Source organism: Prorops nasuta, unplaced genomic scaffold (assembly GCF_024137725.1).
Source record: "Prorops nasuta isolate Cenicafe-Biocafe unplaced genomic scaffold, Cenicafe_Pnas_1.2 PNAS00010, whole genome shotgun sequence".
NCBI classification, from domain to species: Eukaryota; Metazoa; Arthropoda; class Insecta; order Hymenoptera; family Bethylidae; genus Prorops; species Prorops nasuta.
The window spans coordinates 4164504-4186324 of record NW_027116807.1 but is presented as its reverse complement, the minus strand read 5'-3'; the positions used below and the strand labels follow the sequence as shown (position 1 = coordinate 4186324).

At 40.2% G+C, this 21821-nt stretch overlaps 1 protein-coding gene across 1 annotated transcript in view; it reads left to right on the top strand.

Annotated features, from left to right (window-relative positions):
• The window catches only part of dally (division abnormally delayed protein), a 69432-nt gene that overhangs the window by 34229 nt on the left and 13382 nt on the right, over positions 1-21821 (top strand). The window contains exon 5 of the mRNA XM_066733393.1: positions 11794-12068. Coding sequence (XP_066589490.1) covers positions 11794-12068 — 275 coding nt within the window. The remainder of the gene's footprint in view (positions 1-11793; positions 12069-21821) is intronic.

Genomic DNA, 21821 nt, shown 5'->3' with positions numbered 1-21821 from the left:
GGAGAAATTTTAAAAGCTGGTAAATGGATTTGTCCCGAAGAGGAGGTGGGTCGGTAAAATGCCATAAAAATTGGACCACACATCGTATTGAATTATTCCTTGTGAGAGTGGCAGGGAACGGGGGGGGGGGGGGGGACGAGTGGAAGGGAGGCTCGAGAGGGTCTGGGTGGCCTTGGGGGTCCTGCAACTTCTTTTTTTCTTTCCCTCGAACGTTTTGCCAGAGCCTCTTGCAAGATATGGGAAAAATTTTCCGACAAGAAGTCGAGGAATGCCTGTAAGTTAACAGGCACCTTTGGGACGAGTTCAGCTTGTCTTTTGGGACGTCGTCTACTGCAAGCTCTGCTGAAAGACGAAAAGTTACTCTTATTGTTTAAGAAAGGCCAGAAAGTTTTCGCTTTAATGGCGAAAAACGGGAGGAGGGGGGGAGGGGGGAATGAAAGAGCTTCGGAAAACTCGAGCGACGAGGAAACTCGAGAAACAATATCATTCGAGAGAAAAGATTCGATTGATGCGTTTGAAAAGATCAGTGGACCATGCAAAAAGTTGCTCGTTTATCATATTACTATCCATTTCGAGGGACACAAAGTTGGAAGAGGGACGAGGGATGGGAGAAGCTCGTTGTACGCGTGTTTCACGATTGTTTGTGGCAACAATGGGTACACTTGTACAATAGAAAGTAGGAGGGTGGGAGGGGGGGCTGGGAGACGAAAAATAAAAGGTTCGCTGCTGGAAGAAGAAGCAGGGACAGATGCTTATAGGTAGGATCTCGCGCGTGGAATTCCCAAAAGACACATATTAAGTCTCCGTGGATGAGTTTGAGTTGGGAGAGCCTGACGTTGCTGGTCGTTGGCACGCGAAACGGGCCCCCAACAAGTCGAGCTGAAGGTTCGAGAGGGGGGGGGGGTTAAGAGAGGGAGTGAGAGAGAGAGAAGCATAGAGTGTTGCACGGCTGTATTTGAACGCATGGGTGAGAGAGAGAGTTGTAGGGGAGGGGGGGGGGGATCTCCCTTAAAAGGGAGCCAGAACAAACCTGTTATAACCTGCAGGAACTTGCAGCTACACTTTATCCCACTATCGGACTATCACCTTCCTTCCTTCCTTCCTCTCTCTCTCTCTCACACACACACAACTCCTCCCCCCACCTTATTTTCACCTCTACTCTTATTATTCACCACTCCCCTCCCCCCTCCTCTTTTCATCTTTTAAGATTTCAAAAAATGCGCTATCTTCCCAATTTATCTCTCCTTCTTTCCAATTGCCTTGATCCAATTCAGCTAGTCGAGTTGAGACCAACCTGTTATTTCCTAGTTGAGTTCTTCCCTTTATTCTCACGCTCACTTAGCATCCTTGCTCGTTCCTCGATTCTCCGGACCTTCTCTCTCGCGTCCCTCTCTCGGTATCTTTCGCTGCTGCTTCAACTTGTTTCAGTATTTACCGTCCTCTTTCTCTATACACGAGTTCCTTCCAGTTGCCTCCAAGAGAGACTCTTCGCGATTTATCTGTCTCGTATGGTCTTTATCTCTCCACCTATGTCTCACTTTAGACACGTTCACCCGTTCCAGCTTTACTCCCCCCCCCCCCCTCATCCCCCTCCGTTAGTCGCGATACTCGGCGAGCAAGAGAGTGGCCCGGGCAGTTGACCAAGAGGGGGGATACGCTGCTGCTACTCGCTGCAACGAGAAGGAAGAGGAAGAGGAGGAGGGGGGGGGGATGCGAAGCAGATTGCTGCTGTTGCCATGTGCGACTATTCATCGACACCGCTCATTTTTTTCCCATTCCAAATCATTCGTTCACTCTCTCCCTCTTTCTCCTCTCTTTTGTTCGCGGCTATTGCGCCAAGCTCGCAAAGCTATTTTTAAAGATCCATAATCTCTCTCTCTCTCTCTCTCTCTCTCTCTGCTTTACTAGCGAGAGAGAGAAGCTCGCTGATTGATGAAATCGCGTCGGATTAGCGCTAAAGATATTTCAATAAATTAAACGAACCCTAGAGGAATATATTCCGCTTTTCGAACAACAATCTCAAAGCTTGTACGAGATGATTATTGTTTTAACATATGGAATTGACTATTAGCATAATTCCGTGTTATTGCTGGATACTGGTCGAGCTTGTTTATCATCCGTGTAAATATAGTTGAACGTATGCGCGATACTTTGTCTCTTTATTGGTGTAAGAGAGGTCACTCGCGAAAGATGCTTTTGCGAGGTTTCGTAGGAGAAGAATATTGAAATACCAAGTGGTTTTGTGTGTGCGCGTGCTAAATCTCAGATGGAAATACATCACGCTTGGATTCTTTTTCTAGAGTTTAACGAAAGCTGCTGTAATTTCGGGTATTAATATATTGGGCTTACAACTCGTGTCGGAAGAGCTTTCGAGTGGGCAGGCGAGAAAAAACACGCACCAAGCTCCTCCCGTAGCGTGAAATGGGAATTCTGGTGAAAGAGAGCACGATACCACGTGATGTATATCGACCATAGCTTCTCGTTCTCTCCCTTTGATTGCATCAAAGTTTCCTATCAGGCGTTACAGCACGAATTCTATTAGCGAATCAAGCTGAAAGCCGATTATCGCCACCCTCCGATAACAATAGGATGATGACCTCCTTATTTAAGAGCTCTTACATCGAGCCATTAATTCGATTCATCGGCGAGATGTACCCTGACCGTATATGCCACTGCACCGGATTAATTCAACGTGTACATTTTTAAATCTTACAGGGAGATCATTGGTGCGCAAGGAGTCCCTTTTATTCCTTTCTGTGTTTATCCTTTCGCAGCTGAGTATTTCCTGTGAGAAAAGATTTGCAAATTGGGAGGAAAAATTGTACAATTATTTCTCTATTACGTGCTTCGTTTGAAATTGAAGCAATTTTGGGCATCCAAAGGGACTTTGGTGGTTTCTTCGAGTTGTATATAGTCGGTGAAGCAAGTAACTTTGCAGAGTGTGTATATATATGTATTAATAACGAGTTGGAGAGTTTCGAGTAAAAAGCGTTAGATTTGTTGAACGAAGAAAGAGCGAGAGAGGAGAGAAGGTATGAAAAGGTAGAAGAAAGAGAGACGAGGTAGGGTCGCAAAATACCTACAATCGATAGTATTCGAGTTCGATCTTGACTCGGTCGGCGAGTCAAAGCATCGGCGAAAGATGCGTGGAATGCAATGGGCGCGCCATGGGGTGGTTCCCCCTCTTCTCCTTTACCTACCTCTGTCTACCTCTTGCTTCGCATTTCTGGCTCATTCTCTTTCTCCCTCCCCCTCCCCCCCCTCCTCCTCCTCCTCCTCCTCCCTTCTACCAGGGACCGCACGGCGCAAAATTCCCAAAGACGATCGCACCCCGTAACTCGCTCTGACCCCCTACCTCTCCCGCTTGTTACCCTCTTTTACTCCCTCCCCCCTCCACCTCCCCCTACCTTCAACCAACTCCAAAAAGATTCGCCTTTCACAGAACCGAATCTCGCCTATCGATAATTACCAAACGCCGTAATTACGGGCTTTCGAGCGACCAATGAGAAATCTGCATTAATTGCAATAATCGAGAGAACATTGATTCGTAATTCTTTCGCGTATATATATGTTATCCTTCGCAATGTGTAACACTATCTTTGATAAATATAATTTCACCGACGTTTTCGGCCCTCGTTAAAACTACGAGAACTCTGCGCGAGTTTTCTGCAATTTCGCTAAGAGTTTGAAAAGGTTTAAACAAACTGCAATAAATCTAAGCAAAACACGTTAATTAAGAAAACGGTAATTCGCAATTATTTCACGCGTATCTACAATATTTCGCGGAATATCATCGCGTCTTTGATAAATAATTTAATCGACCTTGATAGTCTCGTTAAAAGTACGAGAACTTATGGGGAGTCCCCTGCGATCTTTCGAGGAGATTGACGGACTGAAAGTAACGATCGTTATCTCGTTCGCTGAGACTAGGTGGAGGGGGAGGGGGTGGAAATAAAAATTGAGCTTTTTTCCCATCGTCGCTGCAGCTTTATAGATATAGATATATTACATTCCCACCAACTGACCCATATTTCATATCGCTTATGGGTCACCTTTAACGGTATCGTTTTCCCGTCCTTACGGAGATAAAATTAAATATCGGCAGGATAATGGCTGGCAAGAGAATTCCTTTTTCTTTTTTTCTCTCCTCTTTTATCGGAGATGAGAGAGAGAGGGGGGGGGGAAGAAATGGTAGATTGGGAGGAGGAAGGATGTATAGAGGGAATATGCCGAAGGCATTGTTGTCTGAGGAATGCAGTTCAACTGGAAAGAAGAGTGTGGAGTGTAGTTGTAGCACGGGTTAGAGAGGGGGGAGGGGGGAGGAGGAGGGAGGGAGGGGGCGATGAGAAAATTCCGTGGACCCTGCCGGAGGTGGAGAGACGGTGCAGAGGGGATTCGCTTGCACGATGACGCGCTCCCCGAGAGGGAACGTCCTTGCTCATTCTAATTTGGGCATGTATATGTGTAACTCGTCACTGCCCGATGAATCGTCTCGGCGTGCGAGTCACAGAGCTGTGACGTCATTGCCAGGCTAACTCGCCTGAACTTTGACCCCTTCGTAGACCGATCGCGCTCTCACCTTTCGTTCCCCTCTCGCGTTTCAATGCTTTTTCTCCCTTGCAATGTATAATACCCCCCCCCCCCCCCCTCCCCCTCTATATCTTGTTTATTTTATTCAAAGCTTCGTTATATATGTATTGATATTTTTCTCGCCCCTTTCTAAAACAAAAAATGGAGCGTGATTTTCACGTGATACATTTAGGATGTGCAACGAGTGGTAAAGGGAGATATATGTGGTTAGTTTAACGTCATAGGTGTGGGTAAAAGGTATATGGAAGAGGAGGAAAGAGAAGACTGTGTGTGGAAGTGGTGCTCGTGCTGGATGAAAGACCCCTAAAGCACGGAATATAGAATAAGGGAACCGTGTGTGCACGTGGCATTTTTCTTTCTGGACTGCACCTGAGCGTGTAAAGCGAAAGATGCGAAATGTTTAAGCCACGCGAACGTGTTGCATAAAATAGAAACTAGAAAAAGCAAGCTTGAATGAACGAAAAAGGATGAAGTTTAAAGAGAGTTTAAAGTTACAGAGGCATTCGATGTATGTATACATATATATGTGTGTACACGTGTCTAAGGATCAGAGAAATGGAAACGTTAAATTTTTACAAAGTTTGCCAGACAGAAGAGAAGAAAAAATGTCTACTGGAGGCACAGACGTGTGCGCAGGATTTGTGAGAGTTGCACGAGAGAAAAGTGGCTGCGAAAGGAAAACGAGAATAGTCGTAAAAACTTAACACAGACCTCTGTATATATATAATGTGTATGTGGTATCAAAGAACGAGATTTTTGAAATAATACGTTTGCACGGAGAAAGAAAAATAAGAGGGGCTTTTGTAGTTTCGATATATTTTCCTCCAAGATTTGCAGTATCAAATCTGTACAGTTTGTACACGCATATAAATGGAACGATGGGGAAAGAGGGGGAGGGGGGGGGGGGGGGTTGTACAGTGTCGTGAAAGAACTGTTCGCAAAACACGCAGGAAACAAGGAGGTCGAATGAAACGTTGATGGAGGGAATAAAGTAAAAAGCATGTGTATATATATTGTGCTAAAGTTTTCAAGGAAGTTTATTGTTAGTTTGACACAGTTATTGGAGTGAAGAGCAATTAAAAATATTGAATTTGGAGCTGCCTGGGGAATCCAAGGATCTTTCAATGTCGAATAAAATTATGGATACTGCTTTGCGATATTGCACTTGTAAAATACTATTGTAGTCGAAAGATATAAGTGGGAGTAGATTTAAGAGGGGCGGAGGGATCCATGAACGATTCACTTTGGACAAATCAAACTGACTTAAGGTGGAATCTCGCAGGATTGGAATAGGCAAATATATGTATGTGTATATATATATATATATATATAGATATAGTGTTTTTAATGGCGAATAAAGTTGTAAATATACCTCGTGGGCAACATTGCACTTGCAGAATCTTGTTATAGATGTAAGATATAAGTATATATAGGAATAGAATTAAAAGTGGGGTGCTGAGGAGCCAGTCCCTGAACGGTTCACTTTGCAAAATTAAACTGGCTTACACGAGCATATCGCAGCATCGGAATAGACAAATATAATAGCGAATAAAGTTGCAAATATACCTCGTGGCAATATTGCACTTGCAGAATCTTGTTATAGATGTAAGATATAAGTACAGGAATAGAATGAAAAGTGGTGCAGAGGAGCTATAGTCCCTGGACGATTCATTTTGGAGAAATTAAACTGGTTCATACGAGTATCTCGCAGGATCGAAGCAGACAAATATAATATCGAATAAGGTTGTACATGTATATACCCCGTGGCAGTATTGCACTTGTAAAATACCGGATGCATTGCGAAATCAGCTGAATTCAAACTGACCGAGTATTTCAATTTCTGTACGTTACGTGACACATGTGACAGAAATTCCAGCTGATTTCGGAATGTAGCTGTACTATTATAGTTGAAAGATAAAAATTGTACTAGGGTTAAAAGGGGTGGAGTCGGGGTCACTGAACGATTAACCTTGGACAAATGAAAAAGACTCGGATGCGTATCTCGCAGGATCGGCCTAATAATCGAGAAACGAGAGGATCCTTTGAAATTCACTGTGGTATAGATAGAGAGGGGGGAGGGCAGGGGAATAATAATCTTTTCAACGCCTCTTATCCGGTCTTATTTCACTGGAAGAATGCGAGACGCGAAAGAATATTGCGAGCGTCTCTGTTAAGTCAATTTATTTCCATCTTATAGTGTTCGTATATATAGACATACATACACACATATATACATATATTTGACCGGTTTTATCAAGCTCGATAAACCAGCTGAGGAATAATAAATCGTAGCGATTAATTTTCTGCAAGTTTGTCCCAAGCTCGAGCGACCCCACGACTATTCAGATTTACCGTTCCAATCGACAAAGATCGCTGAGAAGAACTATATATTACATACAACATATATATATATATATATATATATATATATATACATACATACACACTTACCAGGCAGCGAATATTCGGGCAAAAGCCCCGAATTCTAATCCGGCAGAAATTCGTCGCGTCGTAAGACTACAGCGTCGAGTCTCCTGCAGGAGAAGGACCTTTTTATCGAGGTACGAGCGAGCGAATAAGGAACTTTGGAGCTTGCATACAGCTGCGTATAAAAAGCCCATAAAAAAGCTGTCACTGGCTGGACGGTATGGTTAAAAGTTGCGAGAATTATGGGGGCATCTAGACGAAAAACACGAGAAGAACTTGTTGTGCCGTTAAACTACCGGAGCGAGCTACGTCTATTTCCGGTCCTCGTTTCTCTCCCCCCCCCCCCCCCCCATTTTACCCCTATCTATATAGCGCATACGTGTGCCACTATAGTGGATACGTGTCAACCGTAGCCACAAATCGTTCAGCCTCGCCATTCACTATTTAACACCTTGCTTAGGTGAGCTTTGCAGTGCCAAATCCAACCGGAAGTCAATGTCGCATTGAGTTATCGGTTTGTCGCAGAGGAAACATTTCTGTGCTCCGAGCCACCACGAGAAAATTCTTTCATCCCCCCACGAGTAACATCTCGTCGCTACAATAAGAAACACTCGACTACTCTGTTCCTCTCTACAGCTTTTCTCCATTTATTTTTATTACCTATATATATATATATATATATATATATATATATATGTACACAGAGAGATTTATCTTTTTTGATTTACATCTCGGAATGTCCATGCAAAAGAAAGAATTGTGGCGATAATTCTGAATTTTTTATTAGTCGAGTGGCCATAACTCTCGTATACGTGTTAACAGTTTGAGGCACAGAAATAGGCTTACTTTGATAAAGATATAGCGCATAAGAGCGAGGATGAATAGTGGGGAAAGCTGATTACGCTAGAGATGCGTCAGATTTATAGCAGCAGCAGCAGTATGAGCAAGCAAGGACGGAAGATGCGTTATCGCGAGGAAAAAACGCTTTATGCATCGTAAACGTTTCTCGTGGAAGCACGAAATTCTGCCAGTGATTAAAACTCACGATTGCCAGCGATATTTACAGCGCTTAATTCTATCGAACCTCGCTCTCGTGCAAATAAAAAGACAACTTTGTCGATTTTCCTCCTTCCCTCGATCTTTCAACCACGCATTCTCCTTGTGTACGAGTGCAGCTTTTTAGGAAAGACTGGAAATACAGAATAATTCGATCAACTCGAATTTCCGCTTCCAATCTATCAAAATTGTCGATTCTCAACGATATTTGCAACAGTTGTACGAAACAAGAGTATTTGCCGCAGAAAAAAGAGAAAATTTGATAAATTTTCCTCCTTGCCCCAAAATCCCGCCACGATATATATATTCTCGCCAAGAGTGGTCTTATAAACGCCCGGCACGCGATCCACGGAATCCCTCGAATTCTCGCTTTAATCTATTCGACGCGAGGAATCTACGCTCGACAAACCTCGTCTGCTCGCCACTATGCAAACTACACGATTCATTGGCCACGCGATAATCCCTCGACAAATCTTATTTCCTTCCTTCCTCTCATCTTTTCCTTTACTCTGAAGTTTCAACGACGAGAGATACGCACGTTCTCTCACTTATGACTCTATGCATATATATATATAATACTCATGATTTTATCAGTGAGAAAGATGGTATTTGCCTCGCGTGCCACACTAAATATCTCGGAGGCCTTTTAACGTACAATCTATTTTCGAGGCTAGTAAACGGATCTGCCGTTGTATCAGTGGCCAAATCGCTGGGCTATACGTACTATATGTTCGTTCGTTTGCCTTGGAAGATCGAGGGAGAGAGAGAGAGAGAGTTTATAATCATTGGGAATTATTCGTTGTCGGCGGGTTGAAAAAGTGCCGATCGGTTTCCTCCCACAGGCTGACGGCCGCCCACTCGAACGCACGTGTATAGGTTGAAAGGATACGGAGAGGACGCGGCGAGGTGTGGTGGAGGAGTATCGTTGCTTAGTAGTGTGCAGTTCCGGTTTCGTGTTACTTTGAAATCCATCGTGGTTTGCTATCTCTCGCGCAGTCAGAAACTTGGTTCGACGGATGGGAGGAGGGGGGGGGGGGACGGACGGACAAAAGAATTGGTGAAGAGGGGGTGGAGGGGGGGGGGTGAAGGAGAGAGCGAGAGCAAAGTCTTTAGGGACTAAAATTGAAAGGGAGAAAGAATCAAGTTCTCGAGAGACGCGAGCGAGGCACCTTCGATTTCCGCCATGACTCACGCACCACGACGACGACGACGTCGAGTCTCACCTGCGGAAACACAGGGGTGCATTTGCTCCCATCACTTCCGCCTACGTGAAAAAGCCTCCGCTCGAGACTTGTAGTGTTTCCAACCTCGTCTCGTAGCCACGCGACGTAAGATTTCCTCCAACTCCACCGCCTCAACGATGAACCCCTACTCCTCCGACTCTTCGACCACCAACGCAACCCCCTTTTCACCCCTCGACCCTATAATTTATCTTGCAAATCATCCCATCATCGATATTTCCTAAACTAGCACAGTCATCCTCGTTATTGAATATCCTCACTCCTATTCTTTATTTATGACAAACTTCACATATATATACAGGGTGAGGCACTTAAGCCGCCCCAGAATACGAATGCCGAAAGAGGTGTATCTCTTTAACTATAACAGATATTCAATTTTTCCATAGGACATTTTCGAAGCCTCTTGTTATTTGCTTTCAGAAAGGTTCTATGCAAAAATTGAATATCTTTTATAGGTGAAGAGATACGCGCCTTTCTGCATCCATATTCTGGGGCGGCTTAAGTGCCTCACCCTGTATATATATATATATATATATATATATATATATATATATATATATATATATGTATACGCTTTATTATTTATTTACAAGAGAAAATTATTGATAGCTCGTTTGATAAGACGACCTGGGAATACGCAAGACTACGACCCTAATCCACGAACGTTAAATTTATCGCTTGTTAGAAATCTTATGACTGAACTAAATCTTAGTTGGCTTTCTTATTAGCTGCAACCATTTATTATAGACGTCCTTACAGCTGTTACAGCTCTTCATTAATGACTGCTTCATTAATGCCCGTGGCTTTAAATGTTAAATCACGGATAGTACACGAGCACCGCGAAACTCATTTGCAAATACGAAAGTTTACCCAGCAGTCATTTTTAATTGATCATTTTAATTCATCTACCCAATGAAAAGTTTGTCTCTCTCGCTCGGTCGAACGTAAATTGTTTACCGCATTGCGTTATATACCTGAGAAAACGTATACTGTATTTATGCGAGAATGATAAATTGTTGGCGAATATCGAAAACTGGTTCTAATTAATGCAACGTTGTTGGCTGGACGATCGAAAAAGTTTATTTATATATTAGATAAATATATCGATCGATCATCCCAATTAATGACCAAGAGAGTCGATGGAAAATGAACATTTTTGTCATTCATCTGGCATAATTAAATATTCTGTCGTGGAGAGATGAAGAGATGATTTTAATATATCCGAGTTGGAATGAAAAAAGGACAATGGGACGAGAGAGAGAGAGAGAGAGAAAGGGGGAAAATAATATAAAAGGTAATTTGTATCTTTCCGACCTTTATCTCTCTCCGTCTTTCTCGAAGCTGCGGCGGTTCAAAAAAGAGGCAAAAATAAAGTGAAACAGCACACGAGAGGGAAGGAGAGAGAGAAAAAGAATTTTGCACGCCCACGCGTGCCGTCTTAATTACAACGGCCGCGGGCGTCCGGTTTTACGATTACCGAAGCCCCTCCAACACCACAACCAACCCTTCTTTTCTTTCTTTTTTCTTTCCTTTCCTTTTCTCTATACTCTTTGCTTTTTCCACGGCTAGCTAGTTTGCTCCTGCCGACACCGCCACCAACTCCTTTCACGCTCGTTACAAAATCCAAGAGAATCTCTCCCCTCGTAACCTTCCCCCTACATGCATTTTTTTCCTTCCCAACGTAAAATCGCAAATTTAACCGAACCACCGCGCTCTATACGAGATTTTTCTCTCCTCCGAGAGAAATCATTGTTAAAACGTTTGCACGACTGATCTATATATATTCTTTTAAAATTAAAGCTCAGTCTTTTATTATATTTATACACTCGTGCAAATGTTCTTTCTTCCACGACCGCAATCGTAATCTTTGCACCGCCAATTCTTTACATTACACGCTTGGCACAAGATACACGAAGAGAAATAATTAACTCGATATTAACAAATATTATTCGAATAGAATTATACATTTTCTTGAACAAAATTAAATATCGGGCGATTAAACTAAGTAAAACATCCAAAATTAAATCATTTTTTTCTCAAGAGAATCTCTTCCCCCATAGCTTTCCCTCTACACGCTTTTATTTCCTTCTCCCAAAATAAAGAATCACCATTTAAATCGATCCTCTCCGTCACGAATTTTCTCTACTCCTAAAAAAACTAAAAGAGCTCCGATCTATATACTAAAGAAATTAGGCCTCAACCTTTATCCAGATATTCTCGTGACAATGGTTAACTGGTTTTTATATCATTGCGCGACACGTGTTACACGGCTACACGCGTCATTATATTCTCGGAACTCGTTGATCCTTATCCCCTGGATCAAGTATTTCATTAATAGACGTTTCATCGAAGCAATCGTCATCATCGCGGAAAATTCAATGTTGTTTTTCCTCTTGGGAATAAAGTTTATCCGAACGAAAGAAATTTTCTCGAGTGGAGGATGAAAAAATTGAATGGTTGTTCATCGATTTGGTTTAAGGTGAGAAAGGTGTGCGGAAGAGTGGAGCTGCAATCACCGGAAGAATCTAGTCCTTCGGGAGGCGCTGGGGTCTCGTCAAGGTCACCGGCACTTTTGGACGGGCGTTTGTCGCCATCGACGAGTCACAGAACGCCCCCGTCTACGCAGTTGCACGTGCAACTTGGCAACTTTTTGGCCAGCGTGGTTCGTTCGCGAAGTTTCTACGGCACCCTGGCAGACGCCATCTGTGAGGAGTATCCAGACGAGCACTGCTGGAACGGTGAACGTGTTGGAGAGTGAGTACACGATATTTCAACTATATACTATATATATAATTTATTTTATATCTTATTCGCATAGCTTCTTCCTCTCCATCAAATTACGTTAGAAAATATGAGCTTTGCTATTTTGTTATACTCTCGAAATATCGGACTCTTCCGTACCTTGACTCGTGCAGAACGGGTTCATCAATCACGCTGGTGATTTATGATAACATTTTTGGAATGAACATATTATAAAAAACGAAAAAAAAAACGAAATGTTTAATATCCGTCGCTTGGCATTATAGTTGCATACACATTGATATTGATAAATCTGTTTAAATGCAGCGAGGCTGCCAGCCTCACTATCCCCCCCCCCCCCTCTTCCCCCCTCGTTTTCTGTACATGATTCACGGCATTTAATGCAAGCGCATAAAAATACACAAGTAGGTTTTAAATATTTATATATGCAGATTCGTTTAACGAGCGACAAGGGAATAAATGCAACAGCAGAGTGGATTAATGAACGAAAAACTTATAAATCTATTTCTTACTAGTATTAGTACAATAACCTGTCGTCCTTGTAACGTAACTGAGCTGATAGTTTGAACTATTTGCACGATATTGTGCGAGGAAAGAATTTTTCGGTTAAAGTTTTCTTGAATTATTGTAACCATTAGACGTATCGCCAATTGTTTTACTATTTGTTGATTTTGAACAGGCGATAACTAATAGATCGACGATTCACTGAACAAATTATTATCAACGTATAAATTAGCTGAAATGAAAACTGTCCGTGCATATTTATTTTTATGCTAACGCTATACCACCGTCTGGCGGTCTCAAATGGCCCTTTTTAAATGTAAACAGACGTGTTCTGAAAATTCTGGGTACATTTAGTGTTTGGCTAGATTTCGAGCTATTTGTATACGCGTATCGATTACCTTTTAAGTTTAATTTGAATTTGAATATTTACTGTCAGTCGAATCGTTTATTTATTGGTGCGTGTGGTTATTTGACAGTTTTCTTTGTGTTAAACATATAATTTATTTCAAATTATTTCTAATAGGTTGGGTTATTTTTTTAGTCGATTAATAATTTTTTTTATTAAATTTCGGTATGTGTTTTTAAAAAAAGATATTATATTTTAAATATATACAGACCTGATATATAATAAAGTGGCCGACCGTCTATCTATTGGGTATGTTACACTAAACATAAAAGTAAATTCTTCGATTTATAAATAAATCTTACTTTTAATATTCATACAATGAAATATACTGGTTTTTAATAAATATTTCATTTTGTCAAAGTAAAATTAATATTTAAACTTGACTTGATTAGAATAAATTTTATTAGAACTATAAATAATATATTTCATTGTAAATATTCAAAAAATGCATGTGTTTTCTTCGTGAATGAAACACGAGGTGGAGCGCAAAACAATAATGGCTTTTGTATAGAAACATTATGCGGTCGTTATCAAAGTCAAGTAAGGTAAGAGTGTTTCTATATGTATTTCCGGAGAATCCATCGTATTTTATTATTATAATTATCGTGAAAAGTAAATAGTGCAATATCCGGTATTTCCGTTCGTGGATAATCGTGTCGGGACTTCTCTCAATTGATCATCTTAAACTTTTGTTCGTTACTGTGTGTATGCTATATATATATATATATATATATATATACATATATGTATAATGGCTCGCGCGTGTAATAAGAGAAACACGATTTCTTTTCAGTTCGTATACATCAACTTCCCGTCCAACGAAAGAGGATTGGTCGAGTAATGGTAGAAGTATAAACCTTTGAAAAAACATGGCTACAAAAAGTTTAATCGAAAATAGGGGATTTAATTATCAATGGGAAAAAATTCTTTTCATTCGAATAATTATTTTGTTGAGTAGCTGCTAATAACACATGTGTTTATTTATTTTTAAATCCCTTTTTGAATAGAAAGAAATATATAGGAATCGAATAAAACTCAAATTATTTATAATTCATAACTTTAGGATGTGTGTTGATGCAAAATATAACTTTGTTTTATATCATTGATTGCCTCGAAGTAAATTATTCAATTTTAGTAAACATAATTTTTTAATTTATAGCTGTATCACTTCATAAAAATTAATGAATATTTTACAGCAAACACAACTCAATTTTAAGAATTAAATTTTAAAACGTTTTATATTTGCATATACAATGATCCTAAGTTTAATAATTAAATTTCATTAAAATCAAGTAAAAATTTAATTGGCATTATTCCCAACAAGAATTTGTTCGAATCAAGTGATTATTTTTTTCAATGTACGCTTCGTACACGTAGAGCACAATTTTCTTTTAAACATATATGCACAGTTTTCTCAATGTCGTTTGCCAGTGTGTCCACAAAAAACACACGTTTTTTGCCCTCATTTGCGTCTTATTTTATCATAAACATTTTTTAGCCTGGTTCCGTTAAAGTTCGCTGCGGCTTTATCATCCCGTCGTGTTTTTCTCTTTAGTCCTTTCGCAGTTTGGAATATTTCAGCTGCGGCTAATGGAAAAAAAGTCGATATATCTGAAACCGTTTCAATAATTTTGGCCAAGTCATTCCCGGTGAATAATATTCCGTATACAGCCGCGTAATCAGGATATTATGCGGTATAAAAAAATGAATGAGGGGAACGAAGGGTAGTGTGCTTTATTGCTTTTTATCAAACGGTTTTACGTTAAAGGGAAACTAAAAGCACGAGCATTGGAAAACTATAGAAAAGTAACAACGGATTAACGCGTTAATAATTAATTTTCTCTCTCTCCCTCTTCCTCCTTATATGTATATATATATATAGAGCAGAAACTATCGGATATTGCTATATCGGTTGAGAATCTTGAGATTAGTTTTCTGTGCCCGGTTATATTTGGCTTCGTTCAGAGGGGGATGAAATACGTGATAGAAAACGAGGACACGCCAAAGTGAGGGAGAGGAATAGGGGGGAGGGGGGGGGGGGAGACGATAGGACGACCTTGGCGAAAAATCAAAGAAGTATCGAGCCGAGTATAGAAGACGACGAAAGTAGGGATGAAGTAGGCGGGGATAAAAATCATAGAGATTAAATAACGGTAGCAGGAAGCAGCAACGGGAGGGAAGAAGAATCCAGAAAGAATGCTAATGCAGCAAGGAGGATGAATCGTTTATGATCTAGAAGAGGCTCCTACGTTTATTATCTGTTTACTCTTTCATGCTTTAATCTTCCGCAAAGTTAATTTCAAGCAGAATTATAGCGGTCGAATTAAAAATCGGTAAGAAACGCTTTAATGAGGGTGCGATGAAGAAAAAGAGAGAGAGAGAGAGAGAGAGAGAGAGAAGTGGTTGAGGTAGAGATTGAAGAAAAATAGGGAAAGGGGAAAGTATAGAAAAAGAGACGAGATTCTCACAGTTATAAGAGGATGGAGAGAGATGGATAAAAAATGTATAAAAAATGTATACTATATATAGGGTGAGGGAAAGAGATAAAATTGGTCGAGAGTTGTGGGGAAGGGGTGTGGGAGGGGGGAGGTAGGTGGGGGGGGGGAAGGAGTGTAGACGGCGTAGCCTGTGGGACGCCGAGCCGCCAAAGAGTCTGGCAACGAAAGCAAATGGGCGCCAGAACGTCGCCTACGTGCTACTCACTAACACCACCACGGCAATACTCCCCCCACCCCCCCTCTCTCTCTCTCCACTCGCGAAACGCGTACTACAAACACGCAAAAGCTTACACGCGCTTGCTTGCTTTGCTTCTGCGCGTCTATATTTACTTTAGACACACACACATACACGTAGCAAACGACATGTATAATATAACACATATATATGCATATTCGCGAACGAAGCCAGACGAGACGATTCCACCACGATGTCGCAAGAATCACCTTCCCCCCTTTAAGCTTCCCCCTCCCTCCCCCTCACCACTCATCTCTCGTACACGTATAAACAGACGCACGCACACACGCATATCTTACACCCACACTCGAGTCTCGACGTAGCCACAGCACAGTGCACGATCGACAAAACAATCCTTCGTCATAAACTGTTTATACCACTCTGCGCAATAACAATTTTATTCCTGCCGTTCTTTCGACTCTCCTTCATCTAAAATACGACCTTTTTCTTCCTATCTTATTCGACTCATCGCACACTGCCGCCTTTTTTCCTCCCGCTCGTCCTTCATCCTAAACGATTTTTTTTTTAGCTTTTCAATACGAGCGTTGGAATTTATTCTCACGAGGGTATTCTCCTTTTGTTTATAACAGTGGATATATATACATATGTGTATAGACTTTTGTTTATAATTAAAATAACGAGAGCGGAAGTTAACCAAGGATCGTAGGAATGGTGAGATGAGAAATGGCAGCGTAAAATAACAAGGATCATGGAATGAGAAGGAGAGGAAAGCTTCTTGCCGAGGAAAAGGGGTATTTATAGGGGTGAAGAAGGTTTCTGCTTTAAATACAAGAAAACTTAAGCAACAATTTTTATCTCAAGTGATTTCTTTTTTTTTTTTTTTTTTTTTTATTAATAGTAGATATGTTTTTTAATCGAAGTAATTTGGGAAGAGAAGCAAATAAGAATTGGGTCTGGAGAGGGGGAGGGGCGCAGGGGAATAGGATAGTTTGGTAAAGTACCAAAAACAATGGAATGGGAAGGAAGATTCTCGCGCTGAGGGAAAGGGGTAGAGTGTAAAAAATTTCCTAAAATTAGAACGATGAAGCAAACGTTTGAAACTTCACAATCCAAGCCTGTCATAGGAAATTTACACTAGACTGCATAAATAACTTAATAATTATCACTATGAAGTTATTACAAAATTAAACACACAATTTACAATGTAAGGGGAGAGAAAAGTCTATATTGTATGGAAGAAAATTTTACAAGGAATTTTTCTCTTATTCACCCTTTATCTCGAACGACTTTTCATATTTTGTATATATAATATTGTTAAATTTTATTTTCTCGAGAAATGTTTTCTTTCGTTCGAAGAAAGTGGATACGCTGTTCAATTAAAGCAACACGATCAAGAGTTAAATAAGGATAGGGAAAGAGGAGGGAGGGGGGGGGGGGGGGTGGGGGTATATAGTAACAAGAAACATGGAATGGGAAAGAAGGTTCTTGCCGAGGATCAGGGAAAAAGGGGTAGAATGATGAAGAAGGGCTCTGCTGTATAGAAGCAAATTCTAGGAGCAATTTTTCCTTCTCGTGAATCTGCTGGTTGGATTGTGTTGTGCAGTATACTATGTTCGAAGATCGTGTAGTTGTGTAGGATAGAAGGGGTCAAGTGAAGGGTGAGTCTTGGGGTCATCGATCCAGGCAGATTGCTTAGATCAACGAGCTCTGGATTCGTTCGATCGTCAAACATTCTGGCGCCAGTTACAATTATCATTGATAATCGAAGTGTGCCACGCTTCTTGTTTAGCCGAGCTGCGGGAAAATTCCTCTCGACACTCATTGACGAATTTATCAACAAATTACTATAGAGCGATGTTGTTTCTTCAAATTTATTTCAAAAATTAATTTCTTTATTCGATATATATTCTCAATTTTAAATGTATACTTTTCCATCTAAATGGAATATCCAAACTTGGAGCACGAATGTATTTGGGACTGATCGAGCGGGATAAAATAATCAAGAAATTGAATTACTGTTATATAAACGGGGATTAATTGGAAAAATTAAATTACTTCGATTCATTAATATTTGTGAGGGGAGAAATGTGTAGTAGTGCACGCGTGTGAAAAGTTACAGAAGTTTGGTACAATCTTCGAGCAAGGATTTTAAAATCCCCTCTCTCTCTAAAGAAAAAAAAAAAAGAAAAAATAAAACTTGCAAAGCTCTGTAGGGTTCGAGAGGCGTAGAAGGCGAAATTTTCAGAGTGGTAGTTTATTTCCTCTAATGGGAGGCAAAAGGGGCGCTTATATACGTAATATATAATCGGTGTATGGAATACGAGGGTAAGAGAAAACGCAGAAGGGTGCCGAGAAAAATTGCAAAACGCAACGTGCTAATACACGAGTACGTGCCAAAAATCTACCCAAGGAATTTATCGTTCGTGCCATTTCCAATTTTTTTTTTCAACCTCGTTCGACTAATTTTGCCACTTTGCCGAAACACCGATTCTTCAAAATACTTTCCTCTTAACATTAAAGAGTCTCGTTTCGAATAGTGAAATAAAATATCGTTTCGCAGTTGAACGTTGCAAAATATGGGAAATATTTGCTATTCCCAAAGAGAGAGAGAGAGAGAGAGAAGGATAAAAAATAGCAAAATATGTGCATGTAAATCCCATGAATAAATAAGGGTGTATTCGTTGGGTCTAGAAAAATCAAGGGGGATGAAAGATACAATATAAGGTGATTTGCGTGTGGGCAGAAGCGAGCGTGAGTGGGCTCTTGGTGAAAATATGTGTGGTATGGGAAGAGGTGGAGTGGAGTATAGTAGAGGAAGGGTAAATTTTTTATTCACCGCTGTACACGAAGGAGGAAGTATGAAGTGGCGCACGTGACACGTGACAGCAGCTGGATATTCGAGATTCGAGAGACCACGGAGGACTCAGACTCCATAGAGTTGTATAGCATCGTATTTATTCAGTTCACAGTAGCGAATCGCTGCTATTGCCCGCTTACCAACGGAAGTGGCCTCGATTCCACCCCGTAAATCTCTCGGGTGGTCCAGAAAGCATGCCAAGGGCTTTTCTGCGACTCGTAGGAACTCGGTGATTGGTCGCTCGAGGGGAGTCACCACCGAGGGTTCAAATGACCCAGCGACGACTTGGACAACTTTTCCAACACCCTCCGCGCGGAGATTTGCAAATTTCTCGGCTCTGCTCTCGCTCGCTCACTCTCTTAAGGAATTTCAATAAGTTTTTGTACCGAATTACTCCCTGTAAATATGTATGTGTATATATACGGGTTTTTGTGGCCCTCCGCAAGCGACAGACGAGGGGAAATCGTAAGGAACTGCAGGGGGTTGGGAAAAGTTTCTCCAGATCGAATCGTATTACCAGATCGACCAAGGAGAAAGGAGGTTTCACTTTCAGTTTGGATTGGATTCAATTGACTCGTTCCAACTCGATCGATCTAATCGAGTGATCTCGCGTGGATTTCTATCTTTTAAGGTTCTCCTGCAGTGGAGAACCACTGCCACTCGAGGATAAAGAAAACACCGTTGCGTTTGCCTCCCTAACCGACATTTTAACCCTGTTTTAACCCTCTTGCGTTGGCTTTGCGCGCTCAACCCCTATTCGGTTACCGATACATCCAGAGCTCTCCATTGTTGTACCTGTAGAAAATCTTTGGCCCATTGAGAGACTGCTTTATCCAGGAAATCTTTTCTAATTCACCCCTTTTAACGATCTGCCTTTGACTCCGAGTCCAATTTCTCTTCTCTGTTACTTGTGTAACGTGGAAACTTTGTAGTATGTATATATATATATATATATGTTCTTTGAATAAAAATGTGTGCTCCTTCTGTATGGTTCTGTCAATTGTTTTATTATTTAATTGTGGAGTATGTAGGTTCGTGATTGTTGTTTGCTTTCTTTATTAGCAAAATCTTTAGATAGATTGAAAGATTCCTCTCTAAGTTCGAGCAAAATTTATAATCGCTCTCATCCCTTTAACATGAAATAGTAGCAAAATATTTTTTCAGTAAAGGTATTAGACTTATCTCTCTTAGTCTTTCAACAATTTAATTATTTAAATGTAGGATGCATATACTTTACTTGCTTTACTTTTTATATTCAGGTATATATATATATATATATATAAATACAGGTCGATGGTCTTGTTCGAGTTTTTTCATCGAGTTTTCGATGAATTTTAATTGCCAGAGCTTTTATTATTGATGCACTAATTATCCTAGTCACTTTGCTCGGATGGTAAAAGCTGACCTAGAAAATCAGCTGGCGCATTTACTTTTGATGATGGGAAACGAGGCTTCGTTGAAAAACTTTAGAGCTTGTCGAGTTTCCTACTATTTTTCCCCATATTTTTCCCTACGAACCTTTCAATACTCCGCTTTTCCTTTCTCCTCCTATTTCCTTCTTCCATCCAAAGACTAATCGAAATGTTCATCACTCTTGCAATGATGAATATTTTCAAGGGTCTCTCTCTCTCTCTCTCTCTCTCTCTCTCTCGTCCATCTGGCTAATCATGGTTGGTTAATTGTCAATTACCTTAAGAAAACACCAAGAATATATTGTAAAGTCTTGTACACACTTCTTTACAATACGGTAAATTTTAAATGAAAAATTTCAAGTGGCTCTTAAAAGTATTTATTAAATTTTGCCACTTTTTTTAGCCTTCAAACCGCACGTTGCTATTAATGGTCGTTCCAGTCAAGTGTTGTTGCGATATTTATTGTATTAAGCTTGATCGCTCTTCCATTTAGCATATTAATTGAATTTTCACCATTAAGCAGGTTGTGCAGCACCCTGACGTTCATTATGATACCGTTTTGCTACAGAAATTTCTCTTCGGCTTTTTGCATCACCGTAATTTCTTATGCAAATCCCACAGTGATTTGTGCCTAGAACCTTTAGAAGAATTTTCATTTTAATAACAGTTTTCATCAATTCGATTTATTATCAACACCGACGAGATATAAAATTTACGTTAATTAAATTTAGAAGAGAAAAAAAATGCTTAAGAATTTTATGAAATTGACAAAAAGACGATCAATAATGGATGGAGTATACCCTTGTATAACTGGCTCCACATTGGAAGCTCCGATGAGTTCTGGTCGCAGTGCTGGCTGTTTTTTTAGTAATTATCTATAGCTTCGGAAATTTAATTTTTCATTTTCTTTTTTAATTAAAAAAAAACCTTGTTACAAAAGTTCAAAGAAAATGAAAAATTAATATTCAGGAACTATAGATAATTATAAAAAAAAGCCAAACCCTGCGGTCAGAAGTCATCGGAGCCTCTAATGCGGAGCCAGTTTCACAGAGGTGATTAGTTGGTATTCAATATAGTTGAGTCACGTGAATTTTTAAACTTACAAATAGCTGTGATAAGAGAAGTAGGTACGCTTTTGTGCTTTAATTAAACCGGTAGGATTGAAGTGGGCATTCACTATGCAGTCATAAAAGGGTGACCCTTTGGTTATTTTGCTGAAGAACAGTGGACTTATGCTTTAGGATGAGATGCTTTAAAGAAATGGAAGAGGTGCTTGAGAAAAAAATATTTTTTGGCTACTACCCATATGGCATTATCGAGAGACTAGAAAAGTATTAGTATACTGCTTCGAAACACCTGGCTATGTTTCTCCTGACCCAATATAATTAAGTTAGGCCCCCCTAAAAAAAGGATCGCATCTCCTTAAAGAAGATAGAGCCATTACGATGCTTTCCTGCTATTTCTCTACACTAAATTACTATATAGGGACAAAAACTTTATTTTATACACGAATTCTTTTCTAACTATTCGACGATCACCAACGATATTACACCTTCAAAATTTACTTATTTAAACATACAGCAATAAATAATACGACCCCTTTTTGAATTACCAGTAACGAATCTCTCTCACAATTAGCTTCATTTAATTGTCGAATATACAAGATTTTATCTCTATACGTAAAATGTCAGCAAAATTATCCACAGCCTCGATCGTTTCTTCTTCCTTATATTTATTCACCCTGCTTTTACCAGGAAATAGCGTATGTAACATTGCAATTACGGAAAGCTTGTTAATCAGAGCCAATTAATTAATTATTAGCTTGATAAATCGTCATACCTGCTGATGCATAGTTTCGTTATTTAGCAACGTGC